The following is a 25,439-nucleotide window of genomic DNA, read 5'->3' on the forward strand; positions in this document are numbered from 1 at the left end:
TGTAATCAGACCTCAATTCGCCAAAGCCTGGTTCAAAACGAGGTATTGGGGGAGCACAAGGGGTGAAGGTGTTGTGTGTGCACGGGGATGTTCACCGCTACCCTTTGGTGTTGGTCCACATTATTTTCAGAGGGGAAAAATTTATAGTGAAGGCGGCGGTTAATCCTCGCCTTACCCACTCTTTAATTTTGGGGACTGATTGGCCGGGATTTTGGGGGTTAATGACGCGCCTAGTAGAGAGTGGGTCCTGCCATTTGACAGGGGGAGGTCCCGGTGTCGCTTTGGCGGGAGCAGCTGTCACAGAGCCGTCTACGTCATCTCCGCGTCAGAGTGAGGAGCCGCCAGCTCCTCCTCTCTCTCGGGGAATCCCTCGCAGATTTCCCATTAGAGCAGTCGCGAGACGAGACTCTGCGGCATGCATTTGACCAAGTGAGAGTAATCGATGGTCAAATGCTCCAGCCGAACGCCACCCCGTCCTTCCCCTGCTTCGCGATTATGAAGGATAGATTATACCGAGTGACGCAGGACACTCAAACTAAAGAGCGAGTCACGCAGCTTTTAATTCCGAAGAGCCGCCAGGAATTGGTATTCCAGGCATCTCACTTTAATCCCATGGCTGGACACTTGGGGCAGGATAAAACACTAGCCCGAATAATGGCCCGATTCTATTGGCCGGGGATTCGCGGCGATGTCCGTAGGTGGTGTACGGCATGCCGCGAATGCCAGTTAGTAAATCCAGCGGCCATTCCAAAAGCGCCTTTGCGCCCTCTACCGTTAATCGAGACCCCGTTTGAGAGAATTGGGATGGATCTCGTCGGGCCATTAGATCGGTCAGCACGAGGGTACCGCTTTATATTAGTTCTGGTGGACTATGCAACGCGATACCCGGAAGCAGTGCCTCTGCGCAATATCTCAGCACGCAGTATTGCAGAGGCACTCTTCTGCGTCATCTCCCGAGTTGGAATCCTGAAAGAGATTCTGACTGATCAAGGCACTACGTTTATGTCACGAACACTGCGCGAACTGTATGGGTTATTGGGGATTAAGCCGATCCGCACCAGCGTGTATCACCCACAAACGGACGGTTTAGTGGAACGGTTCAACCGCACCCTCAAAAATATTATTAAGAAATTCGTAAGTGAGGACGCACGTAATTGGGATAAGTGGCTCGAACCCTTGCTGTTCTCAGTGCGAGAGGTCCCCCAAGCCTCCACGGGGTTCTCCCCGTTCGAATTATTATATGGGCGTAAGCCGCGCGGCATCCTGGACGTACTGGGAGAAAATTGGGAGGAGGGACCTTCACAAAGTAAGAATGAAATTCAGTACGTTATGGACCTGCGCGCAAAACTCCACACGCTCACCCACCTAACTCAGGAGAATTTGCGGCAGGCCCAGGAATGGCAAGCCCGCCTGTACAACAAGGGTACGCACCTTAGAGAGTTCACACCGGGAGATAAGGTACTCGTACTGTTGCCCACGTCGAGCTCCAAATTGATCGCCAAGTGGCAAGGACCCTTTGAGGTCACACGGCGAGTCGGGGACGTCGACTATGAGGTGAGGCGAACGGACAGGGGTGGGGTGCTACAGATTTACCACCTCAATCTGCTTAAACTCTGGAACGAGGAGGTCCCCGTGGCATTGGTGTCGGTGGTTCCGGAGAAGGTGGAGCTGGGGCCGGAGGTTCAAAAAGGGACATTGGCATCACGTACCTCTCCGGTCCCCTGTGGAGACCACCTCTCCCCGACCCAACTCACGGAGGTCGCCCAGTTGCAGACCGAGTTTTCGGATGTGTTCTCGCCCCTGCCTGGTCGCACTAACCTCATAGAGCACCACATAGAGACGCCCCCGGGGGTGGTAGTGCGTAGCCGCCCTTACAGGCTACCCGAACACAAAAAAAAAGGTGGTTTGGGAAGAACTTCAGACCATGCTCGAAATGGGCATCGTCGAGGAGTCCCACAGTGACTGGAGCAGCCTGGTGGTCTTGGTACCCAAGGCCAACGGGTCGGTCCGGTTCTGTGTGGACTATAGAAAAGTCAACACGGTGTCTAAATTCAACGCGTACCCAATGCCTCGTATTGATGAGTTGCTCGATCGACTCAGCACTGCTTGCTTTTATTCGACGCTGGGTTTGACGAAGGGATATTGGCAGATCCCCTTGACTCCACTATCCCGAGAAAAAACGGCCTTTTCCACACCGTTTGGTTTACACCAATTTGTCACCCTTCCGTTTGGGCTGTTTGGGGTGCCCGCTACATTTCAGCGGCTGATGGACAGAGTCCTCCGCCCTCACGCCACTTATGCGGCCGCGTATTTAGATGACATCATCATCTATAGTAATGACTGGCAGCAGCACCTCGAACATCTGAGGGCCATCCTTAGGTCGCCGAGGCGAGCGGGGCTCACAGCCAACCCACAGAAGTGTGCGATTGGGCGGGTGGAAGTACGGTATCTGGGCTTCCACTTGGGCAACGGGCAGGTGCGTCCCCAAATTAATAAGACGGCAGCAATTGCGGCCTGCCCGAGGCCCAAGACCAAAAAGGGGGTGAGACAGTTCCTGGGGCTGGCTGGCTATTATCGTAGGTTTATACCTAATTATTCGGACGTCACCAGCCCGCTGACTGATCTCACTAAAAAGGGGGCACCAGATCCGGTCCAGTGGACGGAGCAGTGCCAGCGGGCTTTCTCAGAGGTAAAGGCTGCACTGTGTGGGGGGCCACTTCTACACTCCCCTGACTTTTCTCTCCCCTTTATGTTGCAGACCGATGCGTCGGACAGAGGGCTGGGGGCGGTTTTGTCCCAGGAGGTGGAGGGGGAGGACCGCCCTGTCCTGTATATCAGCAGGAAGCTGTCGGTGCGTGAGGGGCGCTACAGCACCATAGAGAAAGAGTGTCTGGCCATCAAGTGGGCGGTTCTCGCCCTCTGGTACTACCTGCTGGGGCGCCCTTTCACCCTCTGTTCAGACCACGCGCCCCTCCAGTGGCTCCACCGCATGAAAGATGCCAACGCGCGGATCACCCGTTGGTATCTGGTGCTCCAACCCTTTAATTTCAAGGTGGTCCACAGGCCGGGGGCGCAGATGGTCGTGGCGGACTTCCTCTCCCGTCAAGGGGGGGGGGGGGGGGGAGTCGGCTGCAGGTCGGACGGCCGCCCGGCCTGAGTCGGGTGGTGGGGGTATGTGGCAGCGGGGGCGTGGTCAAGCGCCGGTCTGTGACAGGAGGGCGGAGTCAGGGAAGGTAAGTGGCAGAATCACTACACCTGAGAGCAATTAACCTGTGTTTGTGTGTCTTCCCAGTGACCGCGCCCTATATCAGGAGGGAGAGCGAGAGCGGAAGGAGCTCAGCCCTGAACAAGACGCCAGTTGTGTGTGTGTGTCTGTTTGAGTGAGTGAAGTATTGTTAAACTGAAAAGTCTAGCAATAAACGCTATTTTGAACCTGATCTCTGTCCTGCCGTCCTCTGTGCTCCACCCACCAATACTGAACCACTACACTGATATTGTATTCACAATAGAACATAGACAACATATCAAATGTTGAAAGTGAGACATTTTGAAATTTCATGCCAAATATTGGCTCATTTGAAATTTCATGACAGCAACGCATCTCAAAAAAGTTGGGACAGGGGCAATAAGAGGCTGGAAAAGTTAAAGGTACAAAAAAGGAACAGCTGGAGGATCAAATTGCAACTCATTAGGTCAATTGGCAATAGGTCATTAACATGACTGGGTATAAAAAGAGCATCTTGGAGTGGCAGCGGCTCTCAGAAGTAAAGATGGGAAGAGGATCACCAATCCCCCTAATTCTGCACCGACAAATAGTGGAGTAATATCAGAAAGGAGTTCGACAGTGTAAAATTGCAAAGGGTTTGAGCATATCATCATCTACAGTGCATAATATCACCAAAAGATTCAGAGAATCTGGAAGAATCCCTGTGCGTAAGGGTCAAGGCCGGAAAACCATACTGGGTGCCCGTGATCTTCGGGCCCTTAGATGGCACTGCATCACATACAGGCATGCTTCTGTATTGGAAATCACAAAATGGGCTCAGGAATATTTCCAGAGAACATTATCTGTGAACACAATTCACCGTGCCATCCGCCATTGCCAGCTAAAACTCTATAGTTCAAAGAAGAAGCCGTATCTAAACATGATCCAGAAGCGCAGACATCTTCTCTGGGCCAAGGCTCATTTAAAATGGACTGTGGCAAAGTGGAAAACTGTTCTGTGGTCAGACGAATCAAAATTTGAAGTTCTTTATGGAAATCAGGGACGCCGTGTCATTCGGACTAAAGAGGAGAAGGACGACCCAAGTTATCAGCGCTCAGTTCAGAAGCCTGCATCTCTGATGGTATGGGGTTGCATTAGTGCGTGTGGCATGGGCAGCTTACACATCTGGAAAGACACCATCAATGCTGAAAGGTATATCCAGGTTCTAGAGCAACATATGCTCCCATCCAGACGACGTCTCTTTCAGGGAAGACCTTGCATTTTCCAACATGACAATGCCAAACCACATACTGCATCAATTACAGCATCATGGCTGCGTAGAAGAAGGGTCCGGGTACTGAACTGGCCAGCCTGCAGTCCAGATCTTTCACCCATAGAAAACATTTGGCGCGTCACAAAACGGAAGATACGACAATAAAGACCTAAGACAGTTGAGCAACTAGAATCCTACATTAGACAAGAATGGGTTAACATTCCTATCCCTAAACTTGAGCAACTTGTCTCCTCAGTCCCCAGACGTTTACAGACTGTTGTAAAGAGAAAAGGGGATGTCTCACAGTGGTAAACATGGCCTTGTCCCAACTTTTTTGAGATGTGTTGTTGTCATGAAATTTAAAATCACCTAATTTTTCTCTTTAAATGATACATTTCCTCAGTTTAAACATTTGATATGTCATCTGTGTTCTATTCTGAATAAAATATGAAATTTTGAAACTTCCACATCATTGCATTCTGTTTTTATTTACAATTTGTACTTTGTCCCAACTTTTTTGGAATCGGGTTGTATACTGTTTATATTGTTTGAGTGTTTAGTCTATGTCTAGTTCCTATCTAGAGTGTTTATACTGTTGTTTGTTTTTTTCAATTATTCTGTTTTTATTTATTGCATTGCCTGTTTGCACCGGGGGTCAGAGAGGACTGAAATTTCATCTGTGCTGTATGTCGAGCATGTATAGCATATTTGACAAAGTTGACTTGACTTCATTTGAACGTCAGAGTTAAGTCAACTTCTGTTGTCGAAATAATTCATGATGTATCAATAAATATTTGTTGTTTAATGAGGGTTTTTTTTGTCATTATCTTTCATCCACATCACTATAATGTCTTGAGGTGAGGGGGTTGAATATTTCTGAAAGCAACTGGATGTGCAGTAATGGCTCTCCATGCCTTCTCTTTGGTGTGAAGTCAAAACCAGTAGGTTGTTGTTGTTCCTCCCACTGCAGCGGAAAGGCTAGAACCAGTCCCTCGCTTCTTTATGTCTAGCTAATGCTACTCATTAGCGGTGAATAGGAGAGTTGTTATTATTTCCGTTGTGTACCTTCTAAAGCTTATCTTGGAAATCTGGACATAATTAACGCAAAAAAGGTGAGAGTAATTTATAACCGTGATTTAGCGTAATTCGGGTTCTTTAGCTGAAGCCGTTCTAGTCATTTCGTTTTAGCTCGCTAGCTAGCTAGCATTAGCCTTTAAGCTAACGTAGGACGAACGAGTTAATTGTGTTATTATATCATATTCGAAGAAACTGAAATATATATTAGTTAAGGGGGGGAAGCGTTTGTTTTTTTCTTTTGCTTGTTTTTAATATGAACTCGTTTAGTCTTGTAATAGCAACATCAAGACGCCTGTTTAGCAGTGCAGCTAATTAGCTAGCTAGCTACCCTTTCAACGAGAAAGCACGATTATTTTAAGCGCCTGTAAATCCTTTGCCAGGGAATTTAACCGTTCTAGTCATCTCATTTTAGCTAGCATTGCATTAGCCTTTAAGCTAATGTAGAAAGAATGAGTTGTGTTATATTCGAAGAAACTGAAATATTTATTTATTAGTGGGGGGGGGGGGAGCGTTTGTTTTTCATGTGAACTCGTTTAGTCTTGTAATAGCAACATCATGACGCCTGTTTAGCAGTGCAGCTAATTAGCTAGCTAGCTAACTACCCTTTCACCGAGAAAGCAAGATTATTTTAAACGCCTGTAAATCCTTTGCTAGGGAATTTAACCAGCTCGCTAATAATCGCGGTTGATTTCGAGATTTGAAAACAACCTTAGAAGCCGGATATTTATATATAAATAATCGTGTGCGATTTGTATAGCCTTTATTAGCTTATTGAAGTTAGACCTGATAAACAAACGTTGCGCAGATTCGCTTCTGAGGTGTTTCTGGTTTTGTTGAATTGTAAACGTGTTGGGAGCTGAGGCGAATTTACTCACTTCATTTCCTGAAAACATGTTTCATAAACACAATGAGTTTACCCGTTGTTTATTTTATTAATGCTTCTTTAATACAGTGACTGGAACGTGAATACACACCTTTTCAAAACTTTTCCATTTTGTGTCTGTAAATTTCATGGGTTCAAACGACATGAGTGCAGTGCCCAGTCTGTCCGGGCTTGGGACCAGTACTAAGTCTGGACTGGCTTGTGGAACCCCAGTAGCTGGGTATTTTTACCTAATTTGCATGTCTTTGGACTGCGGGAGGAAACCCACAGGGAGAACATGCAAATTTCATACAGAAAGGCCCTTATCGGCTGTGGGATTGGAACCCAGAACCTTCTAGCTGCCTGCAACTAGTCGGAGACACAACAGTTGCGGTAAAATATGCGAATTTTTCACTTGGAATCGCACTGAATTGATATTCGCATATTTTATCGCAATTGTTGTGTCTCCGACTAGTCGCAGCCTAGTGAAATACTGGGTGGAAGAAAGAAAGCACAACTTTTTCATCACACACTTGTGAAATTTCCTCTCTGCAATGAGCACACACACACACCCAGAGCAGTGGGCAGCCATGCTAACAGGGCCCGGGGAGCAGTTGGGAGTTAGGTGCCTCGCTCAAGGGCACCTCAGCCCAAGGCCGTCCCATATTACCTTAACTGCATGTCTTTGGACTGTGGAGGAAACCCACGCAGACACGGGGAGAACATGCAAACTCCACACAGAAAGGCCCTCGCTGGGTTCGAACCCAGAACCTTCTTGCTGTGAGGCAACCATGCTAACCACTACACCACCATGAACTTGCACTTCCTGTCTCATGGAAACTGACTTGAGAAGGGTTCGCGACGGCTTAAGGCCAATTTATGCTGACAACCCAGTCCTCGCAGATAGCGTCTGCGTAGCCCCCCCACCTTCGCAGACGCTCTGTGCGCACCTCCCAAAAATTGTGACCACCGCAGAAGCCTCGCAGACAAGAGGGCTCTGATTGGTCCACTCTACATCCGCTGTACACGCACTTCCGCTTCCCTACTTTCCCAGTTTGGTTTGTTTTCACGACCGCCATTTTTAAAAACACGAGCGAAGATGGAGCAGCACGAAGAGCGGTTGAGTGAGGAAGTACGTACATCTATACGACTCCAGTTCTAGTCATTATAAGTAACCGGAGGATAAACACTCCACTAACCACACCCACCAACTACTCCTAGCAATTTCGTGACTTCGCGCCCCCTTGCGTTGTGGCGGTGAATAACATCGCGCACGCCTATTACTCCCCGCTCAGCGATAAATTACAACTGTCTGCGAAAAGCTATCTGCGAAAGCCTTGTCGCAAGAGCGTGCAGAGACCCTTAGCGACACATTTGCGGCTATTTTGAGAGAAATTTTGTTGCACAAATTTTTTGAACATGTTCAAAATTTCAGCGACGAAGGAGCAACACTTTGCAACTCATGCGAGGAAATTGAGAAGCCCCGCGAATGTTTCAAGACACTTTTGAAACTCTCTCGCGAATGGCGTTCGCAATTTGTCGCAAGCTGCCGCAGCCCAGTGAGATACTGGCTTAAGGCAACAGTGCTAACCACTGCACCACGTTGCTGCCAGTGCATTATTGATGATAATTATTATAAAAAGTATTTAATTGACACTGGAAATTCCTTCTTTTCTTCAGTATACAACCCCAGAATCCAAATGTTACCTTTGCCGCAACTACAGCTCCCAGTCTTTTTGGGTAGTGCTCCACAAGGTTGGCACACCTGATAAAGCTGGGAGAGATAATATTTGCTGATGGACAGCAACCATGATGTCATTCCAAAGATTTTCAGATGGAATTAGGTCAGGGCGTTGACCACCTTCCTAGCAAGTTACTCCATGGTAGCTTTGGCCTTGTACTTGGGGTTGTTGTCCTGTTAGAATATGAAGTCATGGTCTAAAGGTTAGAGGAGCAGCTTTGGGACCAAAAGGTTACTGGTTTGATTCCCTGGACCAGCAGGAATGGCTTAAGTGCCTTTGAGTAAGGCACCTAACCACTCCCCAGGCTGCTCTGGGTATGTTGTACGTCACTCTGGATAAGAGTGTCTGCCAAATGCCTGTAATGTAATTTGCTATGTGTTTTTTAGACATTTTGCAGGTTTCATCATCAGGTTCTTCTCAAAACTCCTCCTGTACTTGGCTCCATCTATCCACCCATAAGTCTCGACAGGTTTTCCAGTCCTCCACAACACTATACTTCCACCACTATGCTTCAGTTGCGATGGTGGTGTTTTGACTTTTTTGATGTTTTCGCCATGTGTGCCTAAATGTTTTACTTTGGTTCCATTTGAAAAAAAAAAAATTCTGTCAGGCTGTTGCTGAATCCTTCAGATGGCTTTATGCAAACTTCAAAATGGACTCCAGAAGGACCATTTTGAGAAATGGCTTTTTCCTTGCCAACCTCTTATACAGGCCAGATGTGTGCAATAAATACTGTATCTTTGAGGTTGTTGAGAGATTCGAATGCTTTTCCAAAATGATGTAAATTCCTCTGAGTGCATTGAAATAATTGATGATTAGCTTTTGATGTGGGATTGATTTTTGGATCAAGGCATTAAGGAGGCTTTTGGGATACATCACTAGAGAGTCCGGAACATTTTGGTAATGGTCCTGCAGAGCCTAGAAGCTTAATCGCTGCTAAATTGAAACAGTTGTCTTTGAGCAGGGAAATCACCAAACTGTGCCAGGCTCTGCCCTTCCAGTACTGGATTGGTGAATCCTGTGCTATGACGACTTCCGTATGAGACTTTGACACTGCAGAACTGAGTATTTTCTTTCTCTGCAGGTAAAGAGAGAGATGTCGTATTACTCATCTTCATCATCTCGCAGTTCCTCCAGAAACTTGGAGTGTAAGGTGTATGTTGGTGATCTGGGAGGAGGAGCTGCTAAAGGAGAAATTGAAAGGGCTTTCGAGTACTATGGCCCTTTGCGCAGCGTTTGGGTGGCCAGGAACCCTCCTGGCTTTGCTTTTGTGGAATACGAAGACGCCCGGGACGCTGAGGACGCAGTGAAAGGAATGGATGGAAAGTAAGTATATTTAAACTAGAAATTTCTGAAACCCTGTATGAAACAAGCTTTTATATTATTTGTAGGTACTCTGTAAGGTTATAGAGGAAATATACCTGGAGAATAATTTAGGTGATACATTTCCACTGCAGTTTCTTTGAGATTGCAGCTGTCTTTTTTTTTTTTTGGTCACCAGAGGATAGGGATGCTGGCTCATGTGTCTGCTCTTTCTTGTCACAATTCAGGCTACTGGGTGGATCTCGGATTCGTGTTGAGCTGTCCACCGGTATGTCTCGGAAGAGCCGATATGGCAGAGCCAGCCGCCGTCCATTTGATCCAAGTGATAGATGCTATCAGTGTGGAGACAGGGGACACTATGCTTATGATTGCTACCGTTTCAGCAAGCGGGGACGTCGAAGCAGGTGCAAAGTGTTTGTGTCGTCCCCCCCCCCCTTCTTCTTGCATAACTTGATTTCCCAGATTTGGTGTTGAGTGTGATTTAAGAAATGCATTTTTCTTGTTTTCCTTGATAGATCCCGGTCCCGATCTCGCTCCAGGTCAAGGAGCCGCCGCAACCGTTCACGATCTCGAAGCCGCAGCTATAACCGGTTGGAATTTTTATTATGTTATTCTTCATAGCGTTCATAATGACTATTCAACAGGCTCAGAAATACAATAAGACATTCAGAGTCTCACAAATGCATAGTTCAGACGTACAGCAGGATTAAGAACTGGAATGAGAAGAAGATTCAGACTTTCAAAATAAATAGTTGAAAGAATTTGAAGTTTATGCTGATGATGCAAAGTGTAGGCAAGGGTTCTAATTTTTATCACATTATTTAGATATACATCCATCCATCCAGGTTCTCTTGTTCCAGGCTGCATTAAAGCTAGACGGTGTTTCGATTTCATAAAATCAGTGAAATGTAGTTCCCTCTGAAATTTGGCCATTGTGGTATATGTTTATTTCCGCAAAATCTTAACAAAAAAAACCCAGGCCATTCTATGGCTGGGAAGGTATTTAATTTGAGGGGATTCCCGAGCAAATAACATGCATGAAATTGCTCACTTCACGCAGTCAAGCAGACAGAGGAAGTCCGTGTGCGCATGCGCAGGTTTACCTGCTACTAATTTTGGGTTTTACAGCAGCTGGCATCCACAGTGTTGCATTACTGCCATCTACAGGTTTACCTTGACCGTGCGTTGACAGTTCCATCATTCTGTCGCTCAATCCAATTTTATTTATAAAGCACAGTTTAAATAAACACAAAGGTTTCCAAAGTGCTGTACAATAAACACAATGAAACTATACAATAAAATAACACCATGGAACATAAAAAAATAAATAATTAAATAGGCTGTCCACTCCAAATAAAATATCTGTGTACATAAAATCAACAACCTACACGGTGTTAAAAGCCAAAGAAAAAAGGTGCGTTTTAAGAAGAGTTTTAAAATTAGACAGTGAGGAGGCCTGTCTAATGTGCAGTGGCAATGCATTCCATAATTTTGGAGCTGCAACCGAAAAAGCCCGGTCCCCTCTGAGCTTCAGCCTAGTCTTGGGAACTCTCAGGAGCAGCTGATCAGCTGACCTGAGAGCTCGGCTGGGTGTATAGGGGTATAGCAGCTCAGAGAGGTATGATGGAGCAAGACCATTTAAAGATTTTAAAACAAATAAAATAATTTTAAAAAGAATTCTAAAATGAATGGGTAGCCAGTGGAGCAAAGCTAAAATCGGTAAAATGTGCTCAAATTTCCTTGTGCCAATTAAAAGACGTGCGGCTGCATTTTGTATTAGTTGAAGATGTGCAATGGAGGACCCACTGACCCCCATATAAAGTGCATTGCAGTAAATGAACAGCTGATCACACTGACATGCTCGCTGACCGCCGATATTTATTAGTTTGGTCCTGCGCTTCCTTTCCTTCGTATAACGTCACATCTTTTCTTCTTCTCGTTTTCCGTTACTGTAGTCGGTCTTTCACGTTTCATTCGCACACTCAAGTCCTCCATTTTTATGCCTCCGCCACCGTAAGGTGCAGGAGGCATTATGTTTTCGGGTTGTCCGTCCGTCCCGAAACCTTGTGAACGCGATATCTCAAAGGCAGATGACAGGAATGTCACCAAACTTTCACCGTTTGTGCGCTTTGGAACAAACATGAACTGATTAGATTTTGAGATCAAAAGGTCTAAGGTCAAGGTCACTGTGAGGTCAAGTGTCTGTCAGAAAACCTTGTGAACACAATGTCTCCAAGGCTGATACAAGTAATTTCACCAGGTCAAGATTATTGTGAGATCAAATGTCCATCCCCAAATCACAACTTAATAAGGCGTGTAGTCTACCGGGCGGAGGCATCCCCATCGACGCTGTTGGCATCGAGTTCTATCTAGTTCTCTCCTGTTTCAAATTTGTATCCCACAATGCCTTGCACGAACAGGGAAAGCCCACCGCGTGATGCATGACGTAGTAGCTTGAATCGGGTCATGATGAGGCAGGAAAAAATAGTGGAGCATTTAAGGCTACGTGGCACTGAATTCATTAATTGTTCTATTAAAAAAAAAAAAACGAATAAAATTGGAAGTCTGTGATTCAAATTCAGTAGCTTTCGGTCCACTAAACAAAAAATAATTTTCTCTGACAGCCAATTATTTTATCACCTAAACTTGAAAAATCTGAAAGGCAGTCTACCTTTAAGATGGCACATTTATGGGTGAAGAAAGGCAAAAATGCTTAGCGGTAACCAGTATTATGTTATGTTATATTATATACTATAAACATTGTCACTTTTCCCCACTAAATGGATATGTTCTTCCTTTGTTTCTTAGGAGGTACCGTTCTCCATCTTATTCAAAACGCAGGAGCAGGTAAGTGGTTGGAAATTAACATTAGACCACACTGGCGATAACTCCCATTAAAGGTTTCTTAATTTCTTCCACTGGAACTAATACAACCCCAAATCGGAAAAAGTTGGGACGGCACGCTGAAATTAAATCTGAAAATAATGATTTAAATAATCTTGGACATGTTTTGCACTCAAAACAATAAAACAGCACAATTTGATGTTTTATCTTATGAATTTTATTTTCCAAAATAAACATATTTCAATTTTGATTCTTTCACATTTCAAAAAAAAGAAAAAAAAAGTTGGAACTGTTACCACTCTGTAATGTTGCTGTTCCTTCTCACACCAAATGAAGACACCAAATGATGATCTTATTTTGTCCCATTCTTCCTGCAAACAGATCTTAAGGTATGCAATAGTATGGGGTCATCTCTTTTTCTTTTTTTTTCCTTTCATTTCAAAATTTGCTACATATTGTGGACAGCGGGGACAGGCACCCTCTTCTTCCACAGCCATGCCTTTGTAATGTGTTCAGAATGTGGTTTTGCATTGTCTTACTGAAATATCCCTGGAAAAGATGTTGTTTTGAAGACAGCATATGTTGCTCCAAAATCTCAATGTACTTTTCTGCATTAATGCTGCCATCGCAGAAGCGCAAGTTACCTTTGCCAAGGGCATTGACCCAACCCCATATCATGACATCCCCTGGCTTTTGGACTTGGTGCTGGTAACAGACTGGATGGTCTCTTTTTTTATTTATTTCCCCTCTTTGATCCGGAGCATACGGTGTCCATTTCTTCCAAAATAGACCTGGAATACTGATTCATCTGACCACATTACACGGCCCCACTGTGTGACGGTCCATCCCAGAAGTTGACAGCACTCCTGGACACAGTTAATATGAGGCTCCCTTTTTGCACCGTAAAGTTTTAAGTGGCATTTGTGGATGTAACTCTGTGTTGTAGGTGCTTGCCAAAGTTATCCCAAGCCCATGTGGTTATATCAGCTATAGATGAAGGACGGTCCTTGATGCAGTACCGTCTGATGGATCTGAGATCATGGGTGTTCAGCTTAGGCTTGTGCCCTTGCTCTTCACACACTGAAATTCCTCCAGATTCCTTGAATAATTTTAAATCATATTATGCACCCTAGAGTGTGAACTATCCAAATCCCTTCATATCTTTCTTTGAGGAACGTTGTTTTAAAAAAAAATAATAAATCAATAATTTTCTCATGCCTTTGTTGACAAACTGGAGATCCTCATCTCATCGTTGCTTCTCTAAGACTAGGCCTTTCCTAGATACTGATTTTGTACCAAATTATGATTACAGTTGACGACATCTGTTCCAAACCGCATCATTATTTGTTTTACCTCGTTACTCGCCTTTAAATTGCCCCAGTCCCAATGTTTTTTGGAATGTGTTTGCAGGATTGGATGTATATTAACAAATGAAATGAAGTTGACCAGTCGAAACATGAAATATCTTGGGTTCATACCAGAGGTGGACAGTAACGAAGTACATTTACTTGAGTACTGTACTTAAGTACACTTTTTGAGCATCTGTACTTTACTTGAGTATTTTTTTGGAAACTTATGACTTTAACTTCACTACATTTGAAAGACAAATCATACTTTTCACTCCACTACATTTCTATCAAGGTCCTCGTTACTTGTTACTATGAAGCAGCTTTGAAAGTGGATTTTTTTTAAAATTTTATTTTATGGGGGCGTCGTGGCTCAGGTGGATAAGGCGCCATACCATAAATCCGGGGACCCGGGTTCGATTCCGACCTGAGGTCATTTCCCGATCCCTACCCGTCTCTCTCTCCCGCTCATTTCCTGTCTCTACACTGTCCTATCCAATAAAGGTGAAAAAGCCCAAAAAATATCTTTAAAAAAAAATTTTTTATTTTATTTTTCCTAAAACGTGATTGTTTTTTTCCACAGGTGACACTGAGACAGTCTATCAGTAATCACTAGGGTCACGTCACGTCACGTCCATAGACGTGGCTATACCTAGAACCCATGTTTAAATTTTCTGAAAGGATTAAAGATTTGTTTCGTTTTAAATGTTTGCCGAAAACGAACCACATCACGGCCTACAAAGGCCGAATCCCATTTCACCCCTTGGACCAACCCCTTGGCCCTTCCCCTCCATTTTGCGCGTTCACGTGAAGGGGTAGGGGTATCCCAATCCCAGTTAACGCGGAGGGGTAGGGGAAGGGGTCGGGCTTCTGTACCCCTCCAAACGGAGATTTTCCTGGAGCTGACTCCGAACGAAGGGGTTTGAGTGATTTCCCACAATGCCATGCGGATTTCAGCGAGATTTCATGCGGATTTCAGAAAGATGGCGGTTCCCGCGGCGAAAGATTGTCATAAATGTATTTTCTCCATTATTTACGTGTTTTAAGTTGTTATCCAGAGGAAACACGCCGCTTGATTCGCTTTCGAGCTGAGAATGAGCAGCGATTTCTGAAATCCAAGCTGCTGCTAAAAAGCTTTGGGAGTGAGTATTGTTTTCGGCTGCTTGACTGCATACGTTTTGTTCTGTTATTCTCGCTTTTATTGTTTACATGAGTGTTCTGACACCTCATTCTGTCGGATGTGGTGCACGAAGCGCCAAAGATATCCCATTCAGTGGTGTTAGTTAACAAATCACACCCTGCCAGCAGAGATTTCTGCCTCTGGCTCTGACTGTAGCGGCTGGTCGCAGCCAATGACGCATTTGGTCGCGTTTTGCTAACGTAAACGCTGATGGAGGTACGCGATGACGTATGCGATCGTTGAAGGGCTATCCCAATACGTAAGGGTTGAATTTCAAGCCCTATCCGTTGTAGCTCAGTTTCAAGGGGAAGGGGGAGGGGGAGGGGTAGAAATTAGAATTGGGATTGGGCCAAAAACTCGCCGTCCAACTTGCAGAAGCATATTGAAGTATATAAACGTTTTATTCCAAGAGAAAGCTTGCAACGAAGTTGTCTGTGCTTTTAGAGCTAGCGATAACGTTGCAATAGCTATGCAATCTGGTTAGTCAAATAACTTTCTATGGATTTGCTCGCCAAATTGCCGTAGCCTCGTCCACGGCTTACGTTTACACATAGCTAGTTAACTTGGACACTGTTAGTTAGCATGTAAAAGCAGAGTTACGCTAAGATGAATAATGTTAACTTATCTGAAGTCCTTTCAGAAATGTTTTAGCATAATCTTGCCAAATAGACAATGTAGAAATCTTTCTTTTCTAGTAGCGTTAGCTACCCAATATGATTTTGAGTTTGAAAAGAGTTTGCTAGCAAGACAGGTGGAGCTTCACTGACTAGCTAGCTTAACGTTAAACCACCATGATGGCACAGCATGCATTCATTTTGTGAATTCACATTTTAGTCTTTGGTAACAGGATCAGGTTTTGTAAGCGTTGTGGCAGTAATACAACGATGCGTTGACAAAAAATGTACTTTTAATACTTACAGTGGTGCTTGAAAGTTTGTGAACCCTTTAGAATTTTCTATATTTCTGCATAAATATGAACTAAAACATCATCAGATTTTCACACAAGTCCTAAAAGTAGATAAAGAGAACCCAGTTAAACAAATGAGACAAAAATATTATACTTGGTCATTTATTTATTGAGGAAAATGATCCAATATTACATATCTGTGAGTGGCAAAAGTATGTGAACCTTTGCTTTCAGTATCTGGTGTGACCCTCTTGTGCAGCAATAATTGCAACTAAACGTTTGCGGTAACTGTTGATCAGTCCTGCACACCGGCTTGGAGGAATTTTAGCCCATTCCTCCGTACAGAACAGCTTCAACTCTGGGATGTTGGTGGGTTTCCTCACATGAACTGCTCGCTTCAGGTCCTTCCACAACATTTCGATTGGATTAAGGTCAGGACTTTGACTTGGCTGTTCCAAAACATTCACTTTATTCTTCTTGAACCATTCTTTGGTAGAACGACTTGTGTGCTTAGGGTCATTGTCTTGCTGCATGACCCACCTTCTCTTGAGATTCAGTTCATGGACAGATGTCCTGACATTTTCCTTTAGAATTCGCTGGTATAATTCAGAATTCATTGTTCCATCAATGATGGCAAGCCGTCCTGGCCCAGATGCAGCAAAACAGGCCCAAACCGTGATACTACCACCACCATGTTTAACAGATGGGATAAGGTGGTTATGCTGGAATGCAGTGTCTTCCTTTCTCCAAACATAACGCTTCTCATTTAAACCAAAAAGTTCTATTTTGGCTCATCCGTCCACAAAACATTTTTCCAATAGCCTTCTGGCTTGTCCACGTGATCTTTAGCAAACTGCAGACAAGCAGCAGTGTTCTTTTTGGAGAGCAGTGGCTTTCTCCTTACAACCCTGCCATGCACACCATTGTTGTTCAGTGCTCTCCTGATGATGAACATTAACATTAGCCAATGTGAGAGAGGCCTTCAGTTGCTTAGAAGTTACCCTGTAGTCCTTTGTGACCTCGCCGACTATTACATGCCTTCCTCTTGGAGTGATCTTTGTTGGTCGACCACTCCTGGGGAGGGTAACAATGGTCTTGAATTTCCTCCATTTGTACACAATCTGTCTAACTGTGGATTGGTGGAGTCCAAACTCTTTAGAGATGGTTTTGTAACCTTTTCCAGCCTGATGAGCATCAACAACGCTTTTTCTGAGGTCCTCAGAAATCATCTTTCTTTGTGCCATGATACACTTCCACAAACGTGTTGTGAAGATCAGACTTTGATAGATCCCTGTTCTTGAAATAAAACAGGGTGCCCACTCACACCTGATTGTCATCCCATTGATTGAAAACACCCGACTCTAATTTCACCTTCAAATTAACTGCTAATCCTAGAGGTTCACATACTTTTGCCACTCACAGATATGTAAGATTGGATCAGTTTCCTCAATAAACAAATGACCAAGTATAATATTTTCCTCTCATTTGTTTAACTGGGTTCTCTTTATCTACTTTTAGGACTTGTGTGAAAATCTGATGATGTTTAGGTTATATTTATGCAGAAATATAGAAAATTCTAAAGGGTTCACAAACTTTCAAGCACCACTGTAAGTATTTTTAAACGCGAGTACTTCAGTACTTTGACTTAAGTAAAAATTTGACTGGACAACTTTCACTTGTATCGGAGTAACATTTGACCAATGGGATCTGTACTTTGACTTAAGTTGGGTACTTTTGTCCACCTCTGGTTCATACTGTCTGGAACAAAATACAAGTCAAAGTAAATTTAGAAATCACTGCTTGCTTTTTGTTTTTTGTTTTCCATTTTCAATACCATCCCATCTTTTTCTTATTTGGGGTTTTAATTGAATTCAATAAATAAGGAATGTTTGTTTTGTTCTTTCAAAACCATCAAGGTCTCGCACTCCAGCTCGTTCAAAATCGAGGACTCCTGTGCGGAGGTATTACACCAGTCTATGATTATTTCTTCTTCTACTTTTGGTGAGCCTAGCCCTGATGCAGTAATGCTGTATGATATATATATATTTTTTTTAAATACTTTTTCAGTCGCTCTCGCTCTCGATCTGGATCTGCCTCACATTCTCGCTCCAGATCCAGGTCCCGCTCTCGCAGCCTTAAGAGGCGCAGGTAGGCTCCTGGTTTCCAACTATATCATATCTGCTGTTCCATAACTGCCCTAACCTTGTCATTCATCTGATCAGATATCTAAAAGCATGTTCTTGCTTAAGAAGTTAAATTGTGTGAATTAGAATATCTTCAAAGCCCCACCCAATTGCAAAGTATCATGTTTATGAATTAATAGTTCGCTTAGATAAACATTTTGATCAGTCAGAAAAAAAAAATACAGATAAAATGAAGCTGTGCTTCTAGGACAAGCTATACCAGCAGAGGTAAGACCTTTAGTCTGATCACGCAGCTCCAGGGACGGATGGATGGATTATTGGTGTTGGAGATGAATGGATGAAGCAGGGGCAGTTACATTAGATGCAGTAGAGAGGGATTCTAACTAAGTCACTCCAAAAATGAGTGCAGGAGCATCGGCCCAGCCCTCCATTCCCACTCCGTATTTCAATTCCTACCATTGTCTGAAATGTGTTTTACTTTCAAGGTCGCCTAGCCTAGATGATCTTGATCATGTCGTACTTAAGGTAGTAGAGAACTCGCACACACAATTTTATGAAAGACTCTCAAGAGTCAGGATTTTGTTCAAGGGAGGGAGGGTGAGGGGAGGGGGGGTTAAAGATTTGGGGAATCTTCTCATCTCTCTTCTCCCTCAGATCCAGTTGATTAGCTACAGAGAGTGAACGAGATCACCCGCCAAAAAAAAGAAAGCAAGCACAAATCTCTCATGATCAGACTCCGGTGACCAATTCCTGCAGGCTGTTCTTGTCTTTTCTTAAAGAGTGCGGGAGTGGATGGCACTGACCAGGGCTCGTCCTTGCCATGTTAAACGTCCTCCAGGAGGGTGACAAAAGAGCTTACCCGAGATCAGCCTCCTGCCGCGCTGCTTTAAAGAGATCGTCCAAGGGCATCCTGCGCGTACTCAAACAGTTGTTCCACCCGCCCCACTCCCATCCCATGCACTACTACTGCAGACCAGAAATGCTGGGCTGAGAGTTTTGGGCTCCCCTCCCCCCCCTTTCACTTTTTTTCCTTCAAAGCTCTGGCTTCATGCTTAGCTTCTGAGAAGGGTGTGTGAGAGAAAGAGAGAGACGAGAGATCAGTCTTCAAGACCTCTGCGAGTGTGTCTTCGAGTTCTAGCATCCGTCGCTTCTCTGTATGTTGTTTCCGCCACTGTCTGCAAAGGTAACAAACCCAAGAGTTACTGTCCTTCTTGATATGAGCCCTGGTTCTAGTAAAGCCAGATTCTCTGTAAACCTTTACTTAATGCTGAACATATGCAGAGCATGTGATGATTAACACCCCTGTGAGAGTGTGTGTGCAGCTGTACAAGTGAATGAGTGTAAGGGAAACGCACATGGTTTCGTGTGTGGTGTTTTTTTTGTTTTTTTTTTCTTTAAGCAATCTAAACCTAGTTTAGAGAACTTCATTTGGTGAGATTTTTCACATTTAACTTCTGGATAACCTGGTATTGCTAAATAGATAAGGGGTTTAGAAATGTAGTAGATGGCTCATGTGAGATGGTGGCACTCTTGGGTTCTAAAATGGTCCATCATTAGGTGAAACAGTCTCAGCCCCGTTGCAGTCAGCAGCAGTTTGCTTCAGGTAACTCATCACTTGAAAGAAATACACCAGCATTTTCATATACGTCTCATCTGTAGCATATGTGTCTCTAACACACTTCCCTGTAACTAAGAAGAGAACCGGAACCTGCGTATGCAAAATTTGCTTGTAATAGAAGGCTAAGGACAGTTAGTGAATTCCATGAATAAACAGTTTATTTATGGAGAACACTTGAATTAAATTCTTTTGTTCTCACACTGACGCCACAAAAGAAAAAAAAAATCCTAAGGAAGCAGATTGACTTTTTTTTTTTTATAGTTAGTGTTTGAAAAATACTATAAGAATAACCTGGGTAAGACGTACCCTCACATCTGTCTTACCTTAATTTTGGTGAACACTGAAGTGGACAGATGATGTTTATTAGCGAACCCGCCTGCAAATAAACTGTGTAGCCCACGTCCATTTTTTTGGTTGCCTGGAAACCTAACCGACTGACTAGGTTAAGATGGTAGCTAAGGTAATGTGTATATACTGTATAACTTGGTGTCGTCCAGTGAATTGACTCGCCTAACCTTTCTGTCCTTGGTTGTAATCAAATAGATCATTTATTCTACCTTTTTTATTTTTTGTAGCTAGGCCATTTATACATTCATGAAAAAAAGATTAACGAGAAATGACGAAGAATAGCAGAATGTTTCACTCACCTGGCGTTTTCTACAGCAATGTTAAAGCAGATATGCAGAGCCTTTATTTTTAAGTAAAGTTCTGAGTGGATAGTATCTCCATCCTTGACTCTTGTATGCTGCAGAAATGGGAATAAAAATATATATATATTTTTGAGAGTTAAAATCGACCGCAAAGTTGGCATTCGAGCTGCCCCGCTGAGCCAGCCAGGCCTGAGTGCGTGACGTCACAGCGGTAACCGGTTTTAAGGCCGAGGCCTTTGACAGCTATAGACCAAAGTCATATAAATAAAAATTTACGGTGAAAGTAAGAAATAGCGTTACCGACTTGCTCAACTAAGACTGATTTGACTTCATTGATTGTGGGTTGACTCTCATTAAAACAGGATAGGTGTTATAACTTATGCAACATACATGTACATGCATGCATTTTCACTGATAAAACGTAAAAGGCTAATTAAATAATCAGATGAACTGAGACAATCACATTCTGAAGCAAATTAAATAATCTTATACCGGTAACTTAAACACACAGTACAAGTTACATGAATTAATCTAAATGCAGGTAAACGACGAGTGTTGTTTTGTATCCAAATGAGAGTCGCAGCTTACCCGTCTGTGTTCTCGCTTCTTGAAGGCCGATCTTGTGGCTGATTTGTTTTGAAACAATCTGACTTTCAGTTGTTCATTCAGTTCTCCGTTGATTTGCTTCTTCCACGTAAGGGTGAGATATTGCTGCTGAGGCAAGCATATCCAGCGGAGAAATCAGACAGCTGGTCCACTCATTCTCCAGTTTCTCTATACTGAGTACTCCGCCATTACTGCTCGGCTCAGGGACGTCGCCGGTTTTAGCAACAACCGCGGGGAGGTCACTGTCCAAGCGATAATATGTCCCGTCCCAGGTTTTAGCAACAACCCTCAGCTCATGCTCCGGGAGAACTGGTGCAACTGAACTTACTTTCCTTTTCTTGTAGTTTTCTTTTTCTTTAATTGTTGGTACTGCACCCTCTTTCAATACGGGCTTATAGCCAACGCTCCTCAACAGATCAGAGGTCTCGTATGAGTCTTCAGTAAAATGTGCAGACCAGAGGAGAGACCACTTCGTAGGCGCCCAATGTGCCCGTGAACAACTCGCAAAACGCATCTAAATCTTCGCAGTTTGAACATTCTTGGGCCATGAATGCAACGTAAATCCACTTTCTGTCATGTTGCTGCACCCGCCAGCAACACCTCTACGTGGCATGGCGATAAATTAGCTCAAAATGAAAGCTCGAAGTTGCCGTTAGCTCTGTGTTTTAGTATAGCAGAAATGGCAATGAGACCGATAGACTTCCTGCGGTGAGGTCACAGATGTCAAGGTCATTCACTCAGACCGCTACCTATATGAATCATTTTAATCGTAAAAATTACTATATTAGATTTATTGTTAACGTTTAAAACTATTCCTATGCCATTCTTGAGGTCTCAAAGCATTTATAAACAAAAAGTAAGGCCATGGTTCTGCGTATCTCCTTTAAGTGCAGGAATACAAACTAAAGGAAACAAGAGTCATCAGGAGATGACCTATTCCCTCGGCCCCCACGTGAAACCCCACTCCAAATTTTCCTCAGTTGAATTGCTTGCCATGCAAATGTGGAAAAAATAAAAATCACAGAAATCCTGAAATGTCAAAAGGCACAATTCCTCTAGTCACCTCACATAACTGTCAGGTTTCGTGAAAAAATACTAATAGCTTTTGAGTTATGTTCCGGAAACTAAAATGTTTACAGACGGACGGACAGAGTGATGGCTATATCCCCCTGCGTTATATGCTGGGCGGATAATGCAGAGACTCAGATTGTTTTGCAGGTCAAGGGGCCCACAGGGCCCCTCCTGGGGAAAAAACATGGGCGCATTTCTACAGTGGGGGGCCCAGTGATTATCCTTCAGTTGAAGCGAACCTAGTGAGCGAAGCGAGCCCAATGAACAGCTGGGGCAGCCCAGGGGCTGTTTTTTTCTTCTCAATTCTGTTTTGTTTTTTTTTTGTATTAGCAGCCATATGAAGCAATGTAGATGACAAAAATCAATGCTTCAACCAAATATATTGAGATATTGTTTAATCAGTGGCAATATTTTGGAATTCAACCACAGGCCACTATATATCACATCTATATTATCTCCTCCTTAAAAATTATAGCACAAGAATGGGTTTGTTTTTTGCATGCTGTGATGGTCTAATTCTGCTTGTCTCTTATCATCTCTACTTCTAATTTCAGAGAATCAGATGGGATGCTGAATCTTCAATCTTGGGTTCAAATTCAGGCTATGAAGTTTGAAAATTAATAATGTCTGATACTAATGATACAAAAGTTGTAAATCTAGTATGACTAATTACCTTGGGTATCAGGGGTATCAGTTTTTTCAGGTGAATGTACTCTCTTTCTGCCGAAGAATGACAAAATAGATGTATTTTTCTTTTTTTTTCTTATCCATGTTTTCTTGTCTCTTTTGAATATTTGTACATAGACCATAAGACGCCACCTAGCGAAAGACTTGGATCAGGTTTTACTCGCTTGGGACGCTACAAACGGGGCGGCGTAAATACACGAACGGGTCCGACGTATATTCAGTATGGCGGCGGTCAAAACAAATTCATCCGATGCTGAAATCTGTTGAATATCCAGATATTTATGTTGGAAGTTGCATATTTGTGCAAGATTTTCGATATTGAGACCATGAAGTCAATAATACGCCACGAAACGTTCCAAGTAGGGTATAAAATGCTCGCGTCCATATTGGCCCCTGCCCCTCTTGACAATGCATTCATTATTCGAAATAGTGCGTCTTAGACGCGGGTGCGCCAACAATCTGAGTCTCTGCTAATGAATGACGTTTATGTTCGTTATAAGATGAACTTCATTGTTCCCAAAGGAAATTCTTGTGCAAGTTGCTCAAGACAGTTCAAAATAAGAAAATTACAATAGAAATAGTTTTCAAAAATTAAGTCAGTTTAACAGTGTAAGTAAAATTGAAATATAAGTGTAGAAAAAATATAAGTATAAATAAAAATGAAATGTAGTCTTTCTCTCTCTCTGGTAGTTGAACCTACTTCTCTGCTGGGCAGTTATGAATAAAAAAGAATTATTTCTTTAGACAATCTGCTTATTTTAGGCACCTGGGCTACTAATTTGTCCGTCCCTAATTATACAGTCAGTGTTTACTGAGAGCACTTAGTATCTGCCATTTGACCTTCATTACAAGTGATTTTCTGATTAAATAGTTTTTCCTCTCTTTTCTCAGTACAGAGAAATGAACCAGTTAGCATCAGTGGGAATTACACATACCCTACAGATGCAGAGGAGTCGGGTTAGAAATATGCTGGAGTATTTCTATAAGTTTGTTTTTTAGTTCTCAGCTGCTTTCCAGGTGTTTTAACATTTACAACTATATGGCATTTAAACAAGACAGTTTATTTCTTAATACCAGTGTATTGTAGCTCCTGATGTTTTACAGTCCTGTTCTATATAGATTTAACATGTTCTATAGTTCTCAAGCAGCACTGAAAGGGGTCGTGCTCAAACATTGGAATAAGAGCCATACAGGAGGACTATGGTTGAAGCTGTGCTAAGTTCATGGGTGATTTTGTGAGCGTGATATATATTCTCCTCACTGAAGACCTCTTTCTCTGTGTTCCAGCCATTCCAGGTCCCCCAGCCCGAAAAAAAGCCCCACGTCCCCAGATGAAGATTGAGTGGAGAAGAACTAAACCCAAATCACTTATACACCTTTTTTGCTTTCTTTGCCCTGTTTTTCTTCACATGAATCTTAAAAAAAAAAAAAGTTATAGAATCTGTTCAGTTCTGCTTGTCTGAATTTATTCACTCTGTCTGTTTACCTTAAAATGATTGAATAACAAATGATTGCCTTCCTTTAATTATAAATTGACATTTGTATATTTTTGCTTTCCATATTAATCAAAAAGAAATGTACTCAAAACGACTGTACTCAGTTTTCTCTTTTGTCTGTAAGTTTACACTGGAATTGAACAAAATTGAATAAAGAGTTCTAGCATGACATGAGCTGAAAGTTTAGGAAGGTTTTATAGACCTTGTAAAACTTTTTCTTATTTAAATACAGTGTATAGAAAACACAGATCTCCCAAAGGACAAAACTCCTGGATCCAAGCTGTTAAACAACACCCAGGTGGCCAGGATCTATGGCTTCAACAGTAGAGCCTTCAGAAGGATTGAAGGCATTGAGTGGTATTACCAACCAAGAGATCCGAGGTCGACCCCAACAGCCTCCTGTCTCGCAGCAGTGCGTAGAGTTAGATGGTTTGGATACATTTTGCGCCTCCCCCCGACCATCCTGGACTTTGATCCACATTGTGCTGATTGGAAGTGACCTAGAGGCCCCCCCCGTTGGCTCCACATTTTAGTGCTAGAGAGCTTGAGACGTGTGGCACTACTATGCACCAAGCCCAAAAACTGGTCGAACTCGACAGCCTCCTGTCTCGCAGCAGCGCGTAGAGTTGCATGGTTTGGACACATGCCTCCCCCCAGACCATCCTGGACTTTGACCCACATTGTGCTGATTGGAAGTGACCTAGAGGGTCCCCCTGCACTCGCCGGCTCCATAGTTTAGTGCTAGAGAGCTTGAGACATGTGGCACTACCATGCACCAAGCCCAAAAACTGGTCGACCTCAACAGCCTCCTGTCTTGCAGCAGCGCGTAGAGTTAGATAATTTGGACACATTTTGCGCCTCCCCCCAGACCATCCTGGACTTTGACCAACATTGTGCTGATTGGAAGTGACTTAGAGGGGCCCCCTGCACTCACTGGCTCCACATTTTAGTGCTAGAGAGCTTGAGACGTGTGGCACTACCATGCACCAAGCCCAAAAACTGGCTCAGGGTGGAGCCAGATCTGGATGGAGGGCACTGATAAACCTGGCTAGCTTTATGTACCTTGTGCAAGAAGATTAAGAAGAAAAAGAGTCTAGAAAATATGTAAACTCTTAATATTTGCGCACACAATCCACATATCCATATGCAAATACATTTAGCATGAAGTGAGATTTTCTTGTTTTGCTTCACTTAAGTGTAATAATGCTGATTAATGTGAGGAGTAGGCCATTTCAAATCATATACTCTTCTAAATACAGCCTTTTTTCAGTCACATTACATTTATTTATATATATATGTAATGCGACGTGTGTGTGTATATATAAATATGAAATAGAGTATGTTGCCAGAAGATGATGATTAATAAGAATAATTTTAACAAAACGAACGTAGCTGTCCAATCACGGAG

The 25,439-nt window shown here is 43.3% G+C and overlaps 1 protein-coding gene across 2 annotated transcripts; it reads left to right on the top strand.

Annotated features, from left to right (window-relative positions):
• Positions 1-5,421: 5,421 nt before the first annotated feature.
• Positions 5,422-24,205, top strand: LOC132871513 (serine/arginine-rich splicing factor 7-like). 2 transcript variants are annotated; one of them, XM_060905722.1, is made up of 8 exons: positions 5,424-5,590; positions 9,244-9,485; positions 9,710-9,886; positions 9,998-10,072; positions 12,291-12,329; positions 17,676-17,720; positions 17,827-17,907; positions 23,823-24,205. In XM_060905722.1, exons 2-8 carry the CDS (start codon positions 9,256-9,258, stop codon positions 23,875-23,877), a joined length of 702 nt encoding a protein of 233 aa, XP_060761705.1. In that variant the 5' UTR covers positions 5,424-5,590; positions 9,244-9,255; the 3' UTR covers positions 23,878-24,205. The 2 variants fall into 2 exon arrangements, with proteins under 2 accessions (XP_060761706.1, XP_060761705.1); XM_060905723.1 differs by lacking the exon at positions 23,823-24,205 and having other exon boundaries at positions 5,422-5,590; positions 17,827-17,911.
• The last annotated feature ends 1,234 nt before the right edge of the window (positions 24,206-25,439 follow it).

This window comes from Neoarius graeffei, chromosome 23, assembly GCF_027579695.1.
Source record: "Neoarius graeffei isolate fNeoGra1 chromosome 23, fNeoGra1.pri, whole genome shotgun sequence".
In the NCBI taxonomy this organism is placed as follows: Eukaryota; Metazoa; Chordata; class Actinopteri; order Siluriformes; family Ariidae; genus Neoarius; species Neoarius graeffei.